Source organism: Taudactylus pleione, unplaced genomic scaffold, assembly GCF_031769625.1.
Source record: "Taudactylus pleione unplaced genomic scaffold, aTauple2 ptg000726l, whole genome shotgun sequence".
In the NCBI taxonomy this organism is placed as follows: Eukaryota; Metazoa; Chordata; class Amphibia; order Anura; family Myobatrachidae; genus Taudactylus; species Taudactylus pleione.
In genome coordinates this window covers 2,664,010-2,683,264 of record NW_028285128.1, presented here as the reverse complement: position 1 = coordinate 2,683,264, position 19,255 = coordinate 2,664,010, and the positions used below count along the sequence as shown (strand labels likewise).

The window sequence follows — 19,255 nt, the reverse complement described above, 5'->3', positions numbered from 1 at the left end:
TATCATGTCACCATGGCCCAGAGCCTGTGTGGGATGTTTTCCAGCACCTTGTTCATATCTCCCAACATTTTGGAGGGGGGGAAGAGGGACAGTGTGTGCGCATGGAAAGGGGATGTATTTATGCCTCATGTCCCTGTCATGCGTCACTTTGGGGGTGTGAACGGCTCATCAGGCTGACCTTCATCACACTAGGACCATGCCCATTACTCCCCAAGCTGCTGTTGTGCCCCCCAGAATCTCTTGTCAGTGTATGGATGCCACCCATATGCATAGCAGAGCAGCAGTGAGCCCTGGCCAATTTGCCCTGGTTTCGCCACTGACTGCAGCCTGCAGGTGTGGGAAAGCAGTAAAGTGCCCAAAAAGCGGGACTGTCCCACCAAACCCGGGACAGTTGTGAGGTATTCCTTGTTGATTGCATGCCATAAAGAATGCAGGCTTTTCTGGAGCAAAGGGGGTTCCTACCCAGTACTAGAAAAGTATATGTAATAAAGTGATCAGGTAATGGATACACAGGGGCCTATTCATCATAACTTAAAATTCAATGGAGGTAATTAGGTTTAGAACTCGCATGGAGTTCTACCTAATTGCCGGAGGAATTCATCATTCCTCCTCTCCATAACTAACTATTCCGAAAAGCTGTCATTTTTGCGATGACAGCTTTTCAGGAAATAGATAGTTTTCCCTATCTTCCACTCTACCTTACCGCAGCTGGAATCTGTGCTGCGCATGCGCTGTTACATTCGTAACCCAGCGCATGCGCTGCACTGCCTACAGCTGCATTAATGTTGTGTGTCCCCCCCTCCGAAAACTTCCCCCCAGTCCCGCACATACCTGCCCGCTGCAGCACCTCCGGCTCCAGTGGCTGTTCTGACACCTGTTCTCCCAGCAGACCACAGTACAGTTTAGAAAAAAAGATACATTTTTTTTCCTTCTAAACTTTATTGTGTTCTGCTGGGAGAACACAGTGTCCGAGCAGCCACCGGAGTCAGAGGACTGACCAGAGAGCCGGAGGAATACGCCGGGGGACCTGCCCAGCTGGAAGCAGGTAAGTCTATCCTGCTATTCGCCACCTCACAGTAGTGGATAGTAACTCCATCAAATTCCGAAAATACATAATTTTCGGAATTTGATGAATACCATAATTTCCATATCCCCATACTAATGTATGGGGAGTGTGGACATTAACGCAGGGGGACTTAACCAGGCGATATCAGTCATATCTCCTGTGTTAAGATACTTCATGAATACTAAAATAACGGTATTTAAGTAAAATGTCCTTAAAAACGTTATTTTAGTGTTGCTGAATAGGCCCCTATAACACTATAAACAGTGCATGTAATGGGGAGTGATTAGATTGCAGATCTTTACTTGTTTTGCCGGTTCTTATCTTGCATTCTAAAGGTGCTTACACACTAGACGATATTTTGCACGATTCGTCTGATTTCGACGCATCGGAACGACAAATTGTGTAAAATGTGTCCAAATCGTGAGTGTCCACTCACGATCGTGATGCCGATGCGAGTACCCACTGGTCGTACATCGCATCTTCAGATCTTGCCTACTGCAGGCAAGATTTTCCAATCTCAAACACGATTTTGGCCAATAGATAGATTTTGTGCACAACAGATCTTTAGTCAGATAGGACACTTTTTAGCACCATATCGTGTCCTGGAGTGCCAGGAGCTGCCGGGGAACGTTCAAGGGAAATCGCTCCCAATATCGCATCGTGAGCACATCGTCTAGTGTGTACGCACGTTTAGGGGCAGTTGTACTAAACTCTGGAAAGGGATAAATTGGAAAGTGATAAACTACCAACCAATCAGCTCCTAACTGTCATTTTTCAAACAAAGCCTGTAAGATGACAGTTAGGAGCTGAATGGCTGGTAGTTTATCCCTTTCCAGGGCTTAGTACATCTCCCCCAAAAACTTTCCAGATCACGTGTCAGGAGCATGCATAATCCAGAATCCCAGATAAATTGAAAGCACATATAACACACATCTATCTTATTTCATTAAATGTTTTACTGGAAACTGTATCAACACTATTTGCATCTGAGGTCCTTCATTTAAGTAAAACATTTTTTCAACCATTGATGTTATTTTTTCCTTTTACCCAGATGCACTCTATTCTTAGTGGGGTCACAGCATACACTTCTGTACAGGTCACAGTGGGTTTGGCAGAGACACTAATCAATACCAGTAATGAAAGCTGCGTAGCCCAATAAAGACACATGAGCATCTTTGAAAAGACTGCAACGTTTGTTATTCCATCAACTAAAGTAGTTTCTACTGCAAATCATGAGATTTCCTTATGCAATGAGCAGTTTGTCTATTATATTGCTTTCCAGCACGGAAATACATTCATGCGGATATCGGACCAGGGCATGGTTTGGGTGGATTCAGAGCTGGGTATAATTTCTCCCTATCTCCTAATTAGAAATGTTGTGGGGAACGTCACATCTTCATAGAAAACTTTTTGATATTTTCTCTACCCTTGATATTTACATTATAGAGATGTTCAGGGAAAGTAAAACTCAGCTACAAATATCAGTATTGTTGACACATTTTTTTATTTTGTAAGATCACCTATGAAGCTGGTCTTATAGCAATCACATGGTCTGCTGTAGGTATAGTTATGCCATTGGGTGGGAACAGAACTCAGTTGGTCATTCATCTGATATAGACCATAAACACACAGTGGTAAATGCAATAGACTGTGCGATGGAGGCATTGGTGAGTTTCCAGCGAGTCTGCCCGATGTTTTAAAGGTGTAATCATTTAAAATATTGTTTAGACTTGCCGGAAACTCTCCGATGCCTGCATCGCACAGGCTATTACATTTACCACATAGGAGCTGATTCTGAGTTTAGAGCAAAGCGAAAAAAGCATGTAATTTTATATGGAACAAACCATGTTGCAATGCAAGTGGCGTTCAAGGTACCTTCTGATTGGCCTGCACTGCGATGAACGACCTGCGGGAGCACGCAATAGTCAATACACACTAGACAATGTGCCTGATATGTCGGCCCGATCCGCCATATCAGACAACATATCGTCTAGTGTGTACCTAGGGCCTGATTCAGGCCCTAGGTGCACCCAGACCATCACAACCATCAGGCTTGCGACGAGACCCTTGTGGTAGGGTCTCGTGGCCGCAAGCCCCAGAGATATTTCGGCTCTAACAGGCCGGCTCCATTGTGCGCATCCGCTGTGGGCCACCATCGACCCGGTTGCGAGTACTCAGCGCTTGCGACCGGGTCTGAATCAGGCCCTAAGTGCACTTGGGAACTGTAGTGATGCAAATGGGAAAAAGTCCAGGTAGTGACAACAGAAGGTAATCCAGTATTCCGGGGTTTGTGAGGCTGAAAGAACTGCAGGTTGGAGTGAATTGCTGATTGAGGTGAGTGGCAGGCTGAAGTGAATTAGCAGACTTGAAGTGATTGCTGGCAGAAACAATAATGTCCAGAGGAAATGCAAGTGGAGGCAGGGTGCAAGGTAAATGACTGACACAGGTACTCAGGCAGTGGGAGAGGCAATAGGAGGAGGCAGGGGTATCCAGCAGGGTTTAGGAGCAGGTTCAGGTATAGCAGACTTGGCAGAATCCAACAGGCAGGCAGACTAGCTCAGGAACTCTCTCTCAGCTCTCGCTGAGAAACACGTTGCACTGGCAATGAGAGGAAGCTCGGCACTTCCTTAAATACCCAGTGCCGCACTGTGAGAGGCCAGAGAGAGCATGTAACCCACCAGGATAGGGCAACTAAGTCACATGACCGGAGGCAAGATGGCGGCGCTCATGCCAGAACGGAACGGAATCACTGCCAGGCCTAACCAGCACAGAGTGACAATATGCCCAAACAGGACTATGCACAGCCAATGCTCCCCTCCAGGCACCAGCACCACTGCCAGATGCCTCCCGCCACAGCAACCTCACAGGTATCACCCGCCGACCACCATGCCGAGAAACGCTGGTCGTGACAATTATTTTCCAATGGTATGTTTGGAAAATCCAACTCCCATTTTATTAAACAGGTAGTTAACTTTTCTAGATTCTGATGCTTGGCATGTGCATAAATAAAGTAGAACACTCCAACGTAGGGCAGCGACGCAGTGCACCATCAATAATGCAATCTCTGTTAACATCCGTTAACTTGGACAACACCATATTAATAAAACTATCTACTTGATAATGGACAAATAGTGGGATAAGAAAATGTGGACATGTCTCCTTAATTGGTCTTACGTATGTAAAAATGTGTAAAGTGTTTTGGTCTAAAAACTGATGAACTAAGTGAAGGCCCAGGAGGTACCATATAGTATGTTAGATGCAAAACTTCTGCTGAATTGTACATTGTGATTTAAGGGGAGAAAAAGGGGGTGGGAAGCAGAGACACCCATCTTAGAACGTGTTGTAGTGGTCAATAATAAGTTTTGTGAAATGTGCGTGGGAAATGTTGAGGGATGCATATATATAAAAAGGCTAGGGAGTGATATGTCAGGGCTAAAAGCCTGCTCCAATACTGTATTAGAAAATGTATCTGTATCCCGAAGGGGTTTGGTAAAAAAGATCTACAGTAAAAAGATAGACAATGTCTAGATAGAACACCAAATGGCAGACAGCCAATAGGTCGATAGGTACAAAAGGACGACACACAAAAGGTTGACATGGATGAAGATAGACAGGTATAAAAGGGCAACAGGGTCAAAAGGTCGACATTGAAAAGGTTGACACAAAAATGATCGACACTTTTTTTTTAACACTAATCTTCACCGTAAACCCTCCCCTTGGTACCTAACCCTAACCTTCCCTCCTGCTGCCTAACTTTAACTATCCCTCCTAGTGCCCTAGCCCTAACCTTCCCTCCTGGTGCCTAACTTTAACTATCCCTCCTAGTGCCCTAGCCCTAACCTTCCCTCCTGGTGCCTAACTTTAACTATCCCTCCTACTGCCCTAGCCCTAACCTTCCCTCCTGGTGCCTAACTTTAACTATCCCTCCTAGTGCCCTAGCCCTAACCTTCCCTCCTGGTGCCTAACTTTAACTATCCCTCCTAGTGCCCTAGCCCTAACCTTCCCTCCTAGTGCCTAATCCTCAGATAATCCTTAGAACCTAGCCCTAACTGTTCTTCCTAGTGCCTAACCCTAATCGTCAGGGTAAGTGCCTAACCCTAACCATCCCTCCTAGAGCCTAACTCTAACCCTCTGGTACGTGCCTAACCCTAAAAAAAATAAAAATGTTTTGAATATCTTGCGTCGACAAATTCAGTGTCAACATTCCGACCCTGTCGACCTTCATCCATGTCAACCTTTTGTACCTGTCAACCTTCTGTCCCTGTCTACCGATTGACTGGCTATCATTTGGTGTCTATCTAGACATTGTCGACCTTTTTACTATAGATCTATTGACTGGAAAACACCCCGAAGCCAGTCAACAGCAAAACTGTAATTTGCCGCTAATGCATACTGTAAGTTTGTAGGCATAATAAGTTAACACCGCCTAGTGTAGGAGGTTGGCTAAACTTAAAAAATGGACACCCTAGACTTCTTATCCGACCATATATAAACTTGTTAAGTTCCCTGTTCAATACCTTTAAATTTGTGTCTGAAGAAGCAAGGGCAACATTTGTAGTGTGTATAATAATCTTGGGAAATAAATCATCTTAATCAAATGGCACCTACCCAAATAGGATAGCGGCAAATGCTTCCATGTTCTAAACTCTGCTAAAATCTGGAAAGTTAGCCATACATACAGTAAATTGAACGGATTGACAGGGATATTAATTCCTAAATATTTTAAGGTAGATGTAGCCCATCGAAAGGGAAACAATTCCCAACATTTTTCTGTTGCAGCCGAATGTAAAGCTAGAGCTTCAGTTTTGGCTTAATGAACCAAAAAACCAGAAATACTGTGAAAGTCCCACAATATTCAAAGAAAACTAGACTTTTTGCCAGTGCGAAAAGTCTTTGTAAAAAAACAGGGGATAAGTTTTCTCCACTGAATAGGTGGCGAAAAAAAGTGCAGAATTGGGGTTTAGGGGTGCAGGCTTAAAAAAAATAGCCTGCACCCCTGGGAATGTTCCATAAAAGTAATGTGTGTAAAAAAAAAGTAAAAAAAAATAAATCGGGACACCCCAAAAAATTTACTTTAATTTTGGGAGTGAAAAAAAAAAAAAATAGGGAACAAACTTCTAAAATAGCGAAATTGATTCCAGAGGGGTCCCCATGTATGCGGCACGGTTTTTATTCATTGCGAGCGGTAGCAGCAGGTGCATATTTTAATAATTTTTTTAAATCAGTTTAGGGAATTAAAAATATGCTTGCACCCATTTTCATGTACCCCCAAATTTGATGGGCATAGTTATTTTTCCCCAAAATAATTGCTAAATGCTATTCTTCATCACCTTCTTCAAAGCCGCATTTATGCACCTGCCGCTATTTAAAACCCTGACTTCCCTTCAGCAGGCAAAAACGGGGGTACCCATAGTGATCCCCCATGTCTGGACATCTTTAGGGGGGTGCCAGGAACATTTCCCGAAAATTCCCTGGATTTTTCTATACTTACCTTTCCGCTGGATCCCGTTTTCGCCTGATCCTATTTGAATACGGGGATAAAGCGGGCACTCACCAGATACTTTATCCCTGAAAAACCTGCGATGATGGCGAAAAGTCCAACCTCTGACTTTTTGCCATCAAATTGAATACGGGCCATAGTCTGCATCAAGATTCCCAACAAGAAATACCCTCATCAAATTTGCCCAAGACACCCTGTCAAATGCCTTTTCGGCATCACAACTCACTGGGAGAGTGCAACCTTCTCTGGCTATTAATTGATGCTTGTTATGTACAGAGGATCGGCCTTTAACAAAGCCCGTTTGTCGGGGTGGAGTGCAACTTGCAGTCTCTGCGCCACAATCTTAGATAAAATATTAAAATCCATTCTTGATACAATAAAGATATCGGCTGACATGATTGTACTAATGTAGGATGTTTCCCAGGTTTTGGTAAAACAGCAATACGTACCTGGTTAAATCCAACAGGAATGTCTGTAGTTCTTTTTGTTGTATTACCTCCACCAGATCCTACCTTCTGCCTTATGTTCTATCTTAAGGCCCCCATACATCAGCAATCTGAAAACCACAATTGAACAATTTGAAGATTTATTGCCCGATCTTAGGATTTCCCAATCGAGCAATCTGCGCCCATACACTACAGATCTTTTTCAGTGATTTGCAGATCAATTGCAGCAAACACAGATCTGGCAATCTTGAAAGGCCCATCATTTTACTAGAAACGGTCTGCAAATCTGCTGATCATGTCCATACACTAGCAATCTACAGCCCCAATCGATCTGTGAAATCCAACATGTTGGACAATCAGATTTAACAATTCCAATCACTTTTTGGTTGCAATCTGCGATCTGTGAAGCCCATACATTGCAGATTTTTATACACAATCGATTGCAAATTGCACGATTGCTGCAATCCATCTCTGATGTATGGGGGCCTTTAGTTGACTTTACTGAGTCTGCTAGTTGCTCTCATATTTGAGGAAGCGAGTGGATGAAGGTGTTATGTAACCATTTTCTGAAAAATTATTTTCTTTAATGTATGAAGGTGTTATGACCTAGGGATCATAGTAACAATGGCCCTGATTCAGACCCACTCGCGAGCGGCTGTCCGCTCGCAAGTGGGTCGATGTTCTGCACTGAGCATGCGCACAACGGAGGGAGCTCCGTCGTGCGCATGCGCCAGACGCGAAGAGCGAAGGAAAGTCCTTCGCTCGTTGTGTCTGATCAAAGGGGGCGTGCTGTCGATGTTGATTGACAGCACGCCCCCTTTGGTGGGCGTGCCGGGGGCGTGCCTCCCTGACGGGGGCGTTCCCACGGGAACGCCTCCCGTCAGAAGCTGGCCCACTGACATCACTAGTGATGTCAGTGGGAGTGATTTTGGCTCTGATAGAGCCAAAATCACTCCGGGGCTTGCGGTTGAAAACCTCAACCGCAGGCTCCGGCTCGCAGTTTCGATGGTCGCGATGGTCACGACCATCGCGGCCATCAAACTGCACGCTCGTATAGGCTGTGGGTGGTGACCCACAGCTATACGAGCGTCCAGGAGGACGCTCCATTTTTATGGAGGGCGGCCCTCATTCAGAGCGTGCGCTCTGCTCAGAGCGTACGGCTCTGAATGAGGGCCAATGTTATATGTTGGTAGTCTATTTACTGATATATTTTGTGGGTAACAGTGCTGTGTCCAATCCTTAAATTCTAATAATTTATCTTTAACTGTAAATATCTCAGTTTATTCTAAATGTAACATAACAGCAACATCCACTCGCCTCTTCATTTATATATGATTCTGTGTTGTTTATTGATCCATTTATGGATCTTTAATCTATTTAAAATTACAATATAGTTCTGCTCCGTACTTATTTTGGTTTTATTGCTATGTGTTTGTTTATGTATACTCTGGTTTATATTCTGTACCCCAACATGATGCTATGCTCATGATGTATGCTTATACAGGTATTGATTGACATGTAATTTATGTCTTTGTTGTTTTCATTATCTTATTGAAAAAACCTCAAAAACTTCAATAAAAATAGGTGATTAAAAATAATAATAAACAGCTCTAAAAAAGCATTACAGATTGCCAAAATATGGGACAATGAGGGATATTAATTTTGGGGGCTTTAACAGATTATGCCACTGTCCTCGCACTCAACCTATCAACAAACTTTTTTTACATTTAAAACAACTCCATTTCTCCATGTCCCTATTCTGTCTGGTATAATCGTTATTGCCTAAAGGCCCCCATACATCAGCAATCTGAAAACAACAATTGAACAATTTGAAGATTTATTGCCCGATCTTAGGATTTCCCAATCGAGCAATCTGCGCCCATACACTACAGATCTTTTTCAGTGATTTGCAGATCGATTGCAGCAAAGACAGATCTGGCAATCTTGAAAGGCCCATCATTTTGCTAGAAACGGTCTGCAAATCTGCTGATCATATCCATACACTAGCAATCTACAGCCCCAATCGATCTGTGAAATCCAACATGTTGGACAATCTGATTAAACAATTCCAATCACTTTTTGGTTGCAATCTGCGATCTGTGAAGCCCATACATTGCAGATTTTTATACACAATCAATTGCAAATTGCACGATTGCTGCAATCCATCTCTGATGTATGGGGGCCTTTAGTTATTTTTATCATTATGTCATGACTGAGTAAAGCTGAGTACACACCTGAACAATCGTTGGGCTGTTCTTTCAATTCCCGACCATACTTTTGAAAAAGTATTTCAGGGATATTGTGAAAGCAGCACCTAAGAGCGCGGTGGTAAAGTGGGCGTGTGCTGCTACATATGAGAGGCATGCCATGAAATTGATTTGCATCCGAATATAAATGAGCCCCAAAGCAGTTAGTAAGATCTACTTGTTGATGAAAACACACTGATACTTTTCAGAAAATGCATGTAGCCATAGGGACCATTGTGCCTTATAGCCAATGCAGGGAAATTATACTAATGATCCTATTAGACTAAATGTACAGTGTGTACTAACTTTAATATGAATGAGAGCTACTGTACACTACTTCTAAATCTAAACATGTCTGAAATCAATTAAGGGAGTTGGAAGAATTTAACTACCAGTATTATTAATATACTTTTCATCATCTTTAGGCATCACACCCATTACCAGTACAGCGTGTGTAATCAGGCCTGACAATAAAACTCATTATTTCCAATGTCAACATATCCACTTGTGCTTTACTTGCATTTTAGGTGCATAGCTATAGCTTTTTGGTGTGGTTTTACAAACACTTTGTGCTCCATTCAGTGTGTTTAATGCAATAATCCAATTACCTCCTGAATACAAATAAAACCATTAAGTTATAGATAAAGTTGCAAATGGTCTCCCATTAAAAGGTTCAATCACAGCCATTTATAGATTATATCCATTTGTGGCGTAAAACATGCACTGGGACCAGGGCCGCAACTAGGGGGGGGGGCTAGAGGTGCACGGGCATCGTGTGCCAGAATGCAGGGGGTGAAAAGGGCTGACTCAGCCCCTGCACACTCCGCGCAGTCTTGTAGTGTGTGGTGTCTCGAGGGCTGCAGATCCCATGCGGATGGCTAGTCAGCATGGGCTCTGCCGAAAATGGCCATCCAAATATTGGCCGCCGCCAAGGAGGAGAGAGATGCTTGAGGTCTTACTGGACCTCTAGTGTCTGTTAGGCCAGAGCAATGCACATAGCGTTCCGGGAAGTGGCGGGAACGCTGGCACTGCCGGGAGAAGATGCAGAAAGCTGCATCTTCTCCCGTGAAATCCCCTGGCAATGAGCATAAACCCCATGGCAAGGAGCATGAAACCCCATGGCAACAAGCATAAACCCCCTGGCAACGAGTATGAAACCCCCTGGCAATGAGCATGAAACCCCCTGGCAACGAGCATGAAACCCCCTGGCAACGAGCATAAAACCCCCTGGCAACGAGAATAAAACCCCCTGGCAACGAGCATAAAACCCCCTGGCAACGAGCATGGAACCCCTGAGAATGAGCAGGTAGTTTAAAAGTAATTAGAAGCCTTACTGTGGGGCATAAAATGGTGTCGGGCAGAAAGCTGCATCTTCTCCCGTGAAATCCCCTGGCAATGAGCATAAACCCCATGGCAACAAGCATAAACCCCCTGGCAACGAGTATGAAACCCCCTGGCAATGAGCATGAAACCCCCTGGCAACGAGCATGAAACCCCCTGGTAACGAGCATGAAACCCCCTGGCAACAAGCATGAAACCCCCTGGCAACAAGCATGAAACCCCCTGGCAACGAGCATGAAACCCCCTGGCAACGAGCATGAAACCCCCTGGCAACGAGCATGGAACCCCTGAGAACGAGCAGGTAGTTTAAAAGTAATTAGAAGCCTTACTGTGGGGCATAAAATGGTGTCGGGCAAATATGCAAGTGGCACTTTGGTAATAGGCATTACAGTGTGTGGCATAATGTGTAATGGGCATTATGGTGTGTGGAATAATGTAAGTTACTATACCAGAGACGTCTGACTAGTGCACTGCCTTATGGAGGAGCAAGGATCCAGGTATGGGAAGGGAGGGGGTGCAAACTTACTGCCTTGCACCGGGTGACAGAGGGCCTGATTCAGAGCCAGACGCTCTGACAGAACGCTCGCTCTGAATCAAGGCCGTCCCTCTGTTTTTTTAGAGCAGCCTCCTGGCCGCTTGCATAGGTGTGGGTGACCACCCACAGCTATAGCGAGCGGCCAGGAAGATGGTCGCGATGGTCAAGACTATCGCGACCATCGGGCTTGCAACAAGACCCTTGTGGTAGGGTCTCGTTGCCACAAGCCCTAGAGTGCTTTCGGCTCTACCAGAGCCGAAAGCACTCCCACTGACATCACTCGTGATGTCAGTGGGGTCGGCCCCAGACGGTAGGCGTTCCCATGGGAATGCCTCTGTCTGGCCAGCCATGCCCCCGGCCCGTCCACCAAAGGGGGCGTGCTGTCACTCAACTTCGATAGCACGCCCCCTTTGGTACGAGACCCGGAGCGTCGGCTTGCACGTCGCTATCCGGGTCTTGCGCATGCGCACGACGGAGCCGGCTCCGTCATGCGCATGCGCACTGGGCCAACATCGACCCGCTTGCGAGCGCTCAGCGCTCGCGAGCGGGTCTGAATCAGGCCCAGATATCCTAGTTTCAGCCCTGCTAGGACCCCCTGTTTATCCTTGAATTTCCCTTATATTTCCAACCCCTGAAGTTCATTTAAACATCTCTATCACTAAATAATTAAGCAGCATACACACACAATGATTTTTGGAACGATTATCGTTAAACGATATCGTTTAACGATAAGCGATGAACGATTATCGTTCATGTGCGTTCACGTTTGTAGTTTGTAGTTCGTAGTTTGTAGTTCAGTCAGACTTGTCAACTGAATGATTTTCAGTAAGGGAATATGCAAAAATCGTTTGTAGTTCAAAAAATCGTTCATTACAATCTGATAATCTGACAGAAAATCGTTCAGAAAATCATTAATAAAATCGTTGGTAACAAAATCGTTGTGTGTATGCAGCTTCAGATTTTGATTTTGCCTGTGGGTACTATACAAGGTGCATCAGAGTGCCTGGCCTGCATATAGAGAGGGATGATACTAGTTGCTCTGTTCCTCCCATCAGAGGGAACAAAACATTGCACCCTGCAGTCACTGCTCTCTTAGGGCCTCATTCAGACCCACTCGCAAGCGGCTGTCCGCTCGCAAGTGGGTCGATGGTGTGCACTGCACATGCGCACGACGGAGGGAGCTCCGTCGTGCGCATGCGCCAGACGCGACGAGCGAAGGACTTTCCTTCGCTCGTTGTGTCTGATCAAAGGGGGCGTGCTGTCGATGTTGATTGACAGCACGCCCCCTTTGGTGGGCGTGCCTGCCAGACGGAGGCATTCCCAAGGAAAGGCCTACCGTCAGAAGCCGGCCCCACTGACATCACTAGTGATGTCAGTGGGAGTGATTTTGGCTCTGATAGAGCCAAAATCACTCCAGGGCTTGTGGTCGAAAAACCCGACCACAGGCTTCTGGTCGCACTGGTGATGGTCGCGATGGTCAAGACCATCGCGACCATCATCCTGCACGCTCGTATGTGCTGTGGGTGGTGACCCACAGCTATACGAGCGTCCAGGAGGACGCTCCATTTTTATGGAGGACGGCCCTCATTCAGAGCGAGCGCTCTGCTCAGAGCGTCCGGCTCTGAATGAGGGCCTTAATTCAGTAGTTTATACTTGAACCCATATAAGTAAGAGCAGTGCACAAAAACAGTCTCATGCTGTCATAAAATGCCATTAGCCTTGCAGATCTGCAGTTCTATAGTTTTGTAAATAACCTTTTATGTCTGTATAGCGATAGTATAAAACTGTCTTCTAATTAGAGATGATTGGGTCCGGTTGTCCGAGACCCGGACTCACCCGAACTTTGAGATCCAGACCGAGATCCGAACGTGGCTTGAGGTTTCCCATGGCGTGGCTCGTATCTGAAAATGAGGCAAAACGTCATCCTCCTACTGTCGGAATCTTGCGGGTTTTGGATTATATAATCCCCACAATCTGCGCCATTTTCACTACGGCTGTGGAGAGAGAAACTAGCAGATATAGTGAGTCACTGTCAGTCACTCAGTTTGTGTGTCCAGTCGGGGTCTTGGGCTGAAGGCTGCTGCTGCTGTGTTGTCCATAAAGGGGCTTAGGCTTCAGTATATAAAGGGGGGCTTCCTTCAGTGGGTGCTGCAGCTGCTGTGTAATCCAGGGGGGGTGCTCTGTCAATGAGGGGTGCTCTTCCCCAGTGTAAAACAAATAAAAGTGCTTTTTTTTTTATTTCTGTGTGTGCGTTAGCAACTTAGCTGCGCTATTATTGTTCGGTGACACTGCCGCAGTTTATCGTCCACGTATTTGTGACTCTGCAAGTGGTCTGTCCGCACTCAGCAGTCGTGCTTTGTTGTCCATAAAAAAGGGGTGCTGTCTGTGTGGTTCATCAAGGGGCTGCTGCCTCATTCAGGGGTGCTCTTCCCCAGTGTCAAAAAAATAAATGTGCTTTTTTTTGTGTGTGTGCGTTAGCAACTTAGCTGCGATATTATTGTATGTTGACATTGCCGCAGTTTATCGGCCACGTATTTGTGACTCTGCAGGTGGTCTGTCTGTACTCGGCAGGGTTGCTTTGTTATCTATAAAGAAGGGGTGCAGTCTGTGTTGTTCATCAAGGGGCTGCTGCCTCATTCAGGGGTGCTCTTCACCAGTTTAAAAAAAATAAAAGTGAAATTATATTAATATCCAAAAATAAAAATATATATATTTTTGTGTGTGTGTGTTAACAACTTAGCTGCGCTATTATTGTTCGGTGACACTACCGCAGTTTTTCGTCCAGGTATTTGTGACTCTGCAAGGGTGTTCTTACCCCGGGGTAAAAAAAATAAAGTGAAATTAAATTAATATCAATCCACAAAAAAAGAAAGATATTTTTTTTGCGTGTGCGCGTTAGCAACTTAGCTGCGCTATTATTGTACGGTGACACTGTCGCAGTTTATCGTCCAGGTATTTGTGACTCTGCAGGTGGTCTGTCCGCAGTCAGCAGGGGTGCTTTGTTGTCCATAAAGAAGGGGTGCTGTCTGTGTTGTTCATCAAGGGGCTGCTGTCTCATTCAGGGGTGCTCTTCCCCAGTGTCAAAAAATTTTTGTATGGTGACACTGCCGGTCAGACTGCAGTGTAAGTTTGTTGATATGGAGGACAATCGAGTGAGAGGAGAGCATGAACCACATACCAGTCTTGCAGCTGCTGCCAGAAGTCATGATGATGATGATGCAAGGCCGTCAATGTCATCTATGAATGCTGATGCCCAAAGGCTTAAGTCAAAGTCAAACAAGCAATGTTTTACAATGTATTACAAGAGTATTACAAGATGTCTGGATCAGTGCGTATGGGTAGTTTTCCCAGTCTGTGATACTCAGCAAGTATTGATAAACTTCCTTTAAGTTTACTGGATTTAATGTTGAAATGGAACAGGGCTATGACCAACGTAGCAGGAACACAGACCCTGGTAAACCTGGCTCTATAGATTGCAGCTGCAATAGTATTACACATTTATTCTTGTGCAAGTGTCATTTACAGTATTTAATTTCTATTTCACAAAGAAACTGCACTTGATGTATGTGCCTTATTTTCCTTGCCTAGCACCCACCAATCAAATAAAGATCTGTGTTATGTCACAACCACTAGTGTTTTAAATATATAATGTGTCTCTTCTTCTGCAGAGAGAAGTCTTGTGTCAGTAGGTCTAATGGAATAGAAGATGGGGTGCCATATGTGCAGTACAGCTGTACTCTCCTAATACCCTCTTCTCAGGCAAATAACTCCTTTCACATCCAGGTCAGACCCCAGGAGGAAGTGAAAAGTTTCAAACCCTCTGATAATAGTGAGTATTAATCTACATGGTATGATTCTATACTGCAGGTCAAAGGCAGCTAAGTCAGCTGCATACACACAGTACCATCTGTACCACCATAGATTTGAAAGATATCTTTCAGTGAAGTCATCCTGCCACATCTCTGAACAGGCAAAGTTGACAATATCGTGCAAGTTGGCCTGCATGTACGGATGGTCATAGATATCATTATCATTTATGCGGGAATGTGCATCGTTGGTCGTTCACTGCATAAAAATGAACGATATGAACTATATATCGTTGAACGATATCATTATCGTTCATAGATATTCTACCGTGTAGGATTACATGAATAGCAAGTGAGTGATTGTACACATGCGTGCCGATGGCTACCGCTGAGGGCGCAGATCGAAACTGCATGGAGATCCATGCAGTTTCGATGGGCATTTCCGGGTGATAACTGGGAGTGGTGGATAACAGACGAGGCGTGTCACAGGCTTGTCGGTGTCAGTAACTGCGTCTAAAGACGCAGTTCCACTAACACTGATGCACATGGTCCCTGGGCAGGTGCAATGTCAGATGGAGCGGCTGATGATCCGTCGATAATGCATCTTTGTACGTACATCAGCAGATTTGTGCTGCTGCGCCGGTGGGTGTCTCAATAGGACGCGCATCAGCCACGGCATTAACATAAACATGTAGGAGTTGCTGCTGTAACTGCGTCCACCTCTGAATCCCCCCCTATACGTTATAGGAATTCATAGGTACTCAGGCTGTTTTGGCCATAAATCAATGGTAACAGATTTATAGATGTACCATGAATCTTCTCAGAGGAGGTGTCCACGTGTGTATGTATGTGCTCATGTCTGTGTGAACCCAAATATGCACAATTGCACATGTATAGATAGATATTCTTACTCCCCGCTAGGGCACCTAACACTTGGTTGCTTATGCTCTGCTGCTTATGTGGGTGTTATGGTCGCTAATGTAGCAATGTACAGTATATTATCCATGTCCTTGTCCTGCATTGTATTGTATTGTACTGTAAGTCACTGGTCACTTATTTGTTTATATACTTTGTAAGGCGCTGCGGAACACTTTTAGCACCACATAAATAAATTATAATAATAATAATAGATATGACTGTGCCATCTAAGTTGAACCCTTTTTGAATGAGCCTCAGATTGATTTGCAGGAAGCCAAAGTTGTCATCCCGTCATAAATGCTTCTTTTATCCCTCCAGTATCCATAGTCTATTTTTGTTCTAAGAACAGTCTTTTTCGTACTGACTTTAAGGGTCCTTCACATTAAATACTTTCTCTTGCTCGCTGTATAGTTTGGTACAGTAACTGCATGTTGACCAGTATACACTGCATAGAAAACACAATGATATCAGTGTCCCTTTGTGTCCCTTCTTAAATTACTGTCTGTCTTAAACTCCCAACGCACAGAAAATGCTACAAAACATTGATGAAACATTAGGATCAATGTTTAAACACAGAATATAATATACAAAGTTGCAAGCCCTGTGGCAGAAAACAGGACTTTTCTGAGAATAACAGGTCACCTTACACCTGGGACGTGCAGTCATACTCTGAGTTATGATATAAAAATGATAAGAATAATACAAAGAAGATATTTATAACTTATAAACATCTTATTTGTTTATTGTAATAATTTTTATAGTTACCAGCTTTGTGGAGCTCCCTGGGACTGCACGGAGACGAGAGATGAGGCAGCAATAGCTCAGCGTTGCTTCTGTATATTCAGACACTGCTTGCAGAGCTGGGGTGGGGCTACACCACGAGCAGTAAGCTGCACCGAAAGAGAGCTAATAGAGGCATGCCTCTGAGTATTCGGCTGTGCCTTGAGCACTGATGGACACCTTGGATGTGTCATGAGACCAGGAAGTGCACTGCAATGTTTAGAGATCGGAACTCAGTCAGCAGCAGCAAGAGCAGACACAGTGATGCAGGTAGAATTAATGTACACTGGTTTAGTGTAGTGAGGGGGTAAGACAGGCTCCTGCATTCAGGCCTATCTCCATGTGTGCCTCCCCAGCCATTGACTTCACCATACATCCCTGCCTTAAACTCCAGGGCTGGCTCTTGGGGTGTTCGACCAGTGCGGTCGAACAGGGGCGCCACCCCATAGAAGGTGCACCCCTTCCAACATCCCGATTTCAGCGGGACAGCACTGTCCCGCTGTTCCACCCATGGGCTGAAGTGTCCTGGGGGTGGTCTGGTCGGGAGATTGGGCACCCAGGAGTAGCTGAATTGATGCTGCACACATGCGCACGGCATCCATTCAGTGCTGGGAGAGGGCTGGGGAAGCCCAGCTAATCACTGAGTGCTGAGCTCGCCCCCTGTTTGACATTACACAGGAGGCATGCCATGCGGGCACACCCCCAAATAACATTGCTTATGGAGCGTGACCTATGGTAATTAGGCCACATCCCCATTTTCGAGCCACGCACGACTATAGGGCACTTTATACTGATCCGGCACAGGGCGCGGCTATCCCTGTAGCCTGCCCTGTTACCCTCTGTGCTCACATTAATGTATATTTATTTATATGTTCCAGTTCAGACTGAGCCTCCAACAGGTCTACATATAAAGGACCAGTTAAGCCATGGATACATTCTGAGGTGGAGAAAACCGGTGGTAAAATTTGACACTGTCCAATTTATATACCAGTTGTGCTACTGTAAGCAGGTACTGCAAGATGACCATAGACATGTGGAGCCTGTCTGTCTATCTGTCTGTCTGTCTGTCGTTATAGCCATCCATCCTGACTCATCTAGCCTAGACTTTAACATGTCTATTTTCTTTCAACCGCTGTGTCTATACTTTGCAGGGAGATCCAGTATGTCCTGATGAGTTACTTTTCAATGTCTCTGGAAACCTGCCTGAGTATTACATTACAGTAGCTGAACTCCAGGGTTCCACTAATTATACAGCTAGAGTGCGTGCAAAGCCTGATAGGAAGTCTAGCTACAATGGTCAATGGAGTGACTGGAGTCAAAGTTGTTCATGGAAGACTGACAAAGGTAGTGACAATGTATTACTAGTTTCACATTTTGTTATAGGTATAATTACAGGGCCAAATTAACAATGGGGCGGATGGAGCTACAGCTCGAGGCCTCCACATAAAAATATGCCCATCATCAAGTCAGCATGATGATGACCAATTGGCCACACTGTTGGTCATAAAGCATAAGTATTAAAATTGTATTTATACTTTCTTTACAAAATTATTCAGTTTTTCTGCTTTTACCTATTTAGGGAGGCATTGGGACTGACAATGTATGGGGTGTACATGCTCACATGGCACTGACAACACCCACACAGTATTGGCCACTCCCACACAGCACTGGCCACACCCACACAGCACTGGTCACAGCCCTACTGTTTCTAACAATAGGCCCTTGATCACTTTCATCTCTAGGCCAATGTAGTCATAAATCCGGCCCCGGGGATAAAATATCGTGCAAATAATCATATATAGGATCACATACTAGTGAATGTGTATGTTGCATGAATAAATCTACAATAATGTGTTATATTAAAGTTATGACGTCATGCGGGCCCGGCACAGGGCGGATTTAACACTTGTTACGCCCATGATGATAACACTAGTGAGGGGAGAGAATAAATATTACATTTCCCACTTGATCTAGTCATTCACTGTCACTAAATGCCATCTCCACCTAATGCAACTTGTTGGCATCAGCTTTGAAATATGTATTAATTGTCTCCCCTGCTGACGTAAGGTCCCCTTTTTTTGCTATTTTGCAGTTGTGGATACACAGAGCATATGCATTTCTGCAGGTGTTATCTCCATAGTGCTCTCAGTTTGTGCGTTTCTGGGGTACAAGCACTTCAGGAGGTGAGTAAGCATAGGAGCGAGAAGGTGGATTTGGGTATTGACTACCCATTCATTACTGATGCTGGTGACTTAATGCTAATAGTCGAAACAACTGTGTAAGCAAGAGCAAATGGACCTATGTACACATGGGATGTAGTCGGCGTCCTGTCAGTCAAAATTCCGATGCTCAGAATGCCGGCAATGGGATCCCGACATGTCAGGATGCCGACAACTTGTAACGGTAAGTATGAGGGTTAGAGTTAGGCGGTGGGAGGGATAGGGCTAGGCTGCGAGGGGAGGGAAGGGTTAGGCTGCGAGGGGAGGGAAGGGTTAGGCTGCGAGGGGAGGGATAGGGTTAGGCTGCGAGGGAAGGGTTAGGGTTAGGCTGCGAGGGAAGGGATAGGGTTAGGCTGTGAGGGAAGGGATAGGGTTAGGCTGTGAGGGGAGGGATAGCG

General features: G+C 45.0%; 1 protein-coding gene across 2 annotated transcripts in view; it reads left to right on the top strand.

The window, feature by feature from the left end:
• CSF2RB (colony stimulating factor 2 receptor subunit beta) overlaps window positions 1-19,255 on the top strand; it is a 125,541-nt gene that overhangs the window by 64,666 nt on the left and 41,620 nt on the right. For both annotated transcript variants that reach the window (XM_088456878.1, XM_088456877.1), the window contains exons 9-12: window positions 14,803-14,963; window positions 17,517-17,647; window positions 17,790-17,982; window positions 18,731-18,821. In XM_088456878.1, the coding sequence (XP_088313004.1) occupies window positions 14,803-14,963; window positions 17,517-17,647; window positions 17,790-17,982; window positions 18,731-18,821 (576 nt within the window). The remainder of the gene's footprint in view (window positions 1-14,802; window positions 14,964-17,516; window positions 17,648-17,789; window positions 17,983-18,730; window positions 18,822-19,255) is intronic.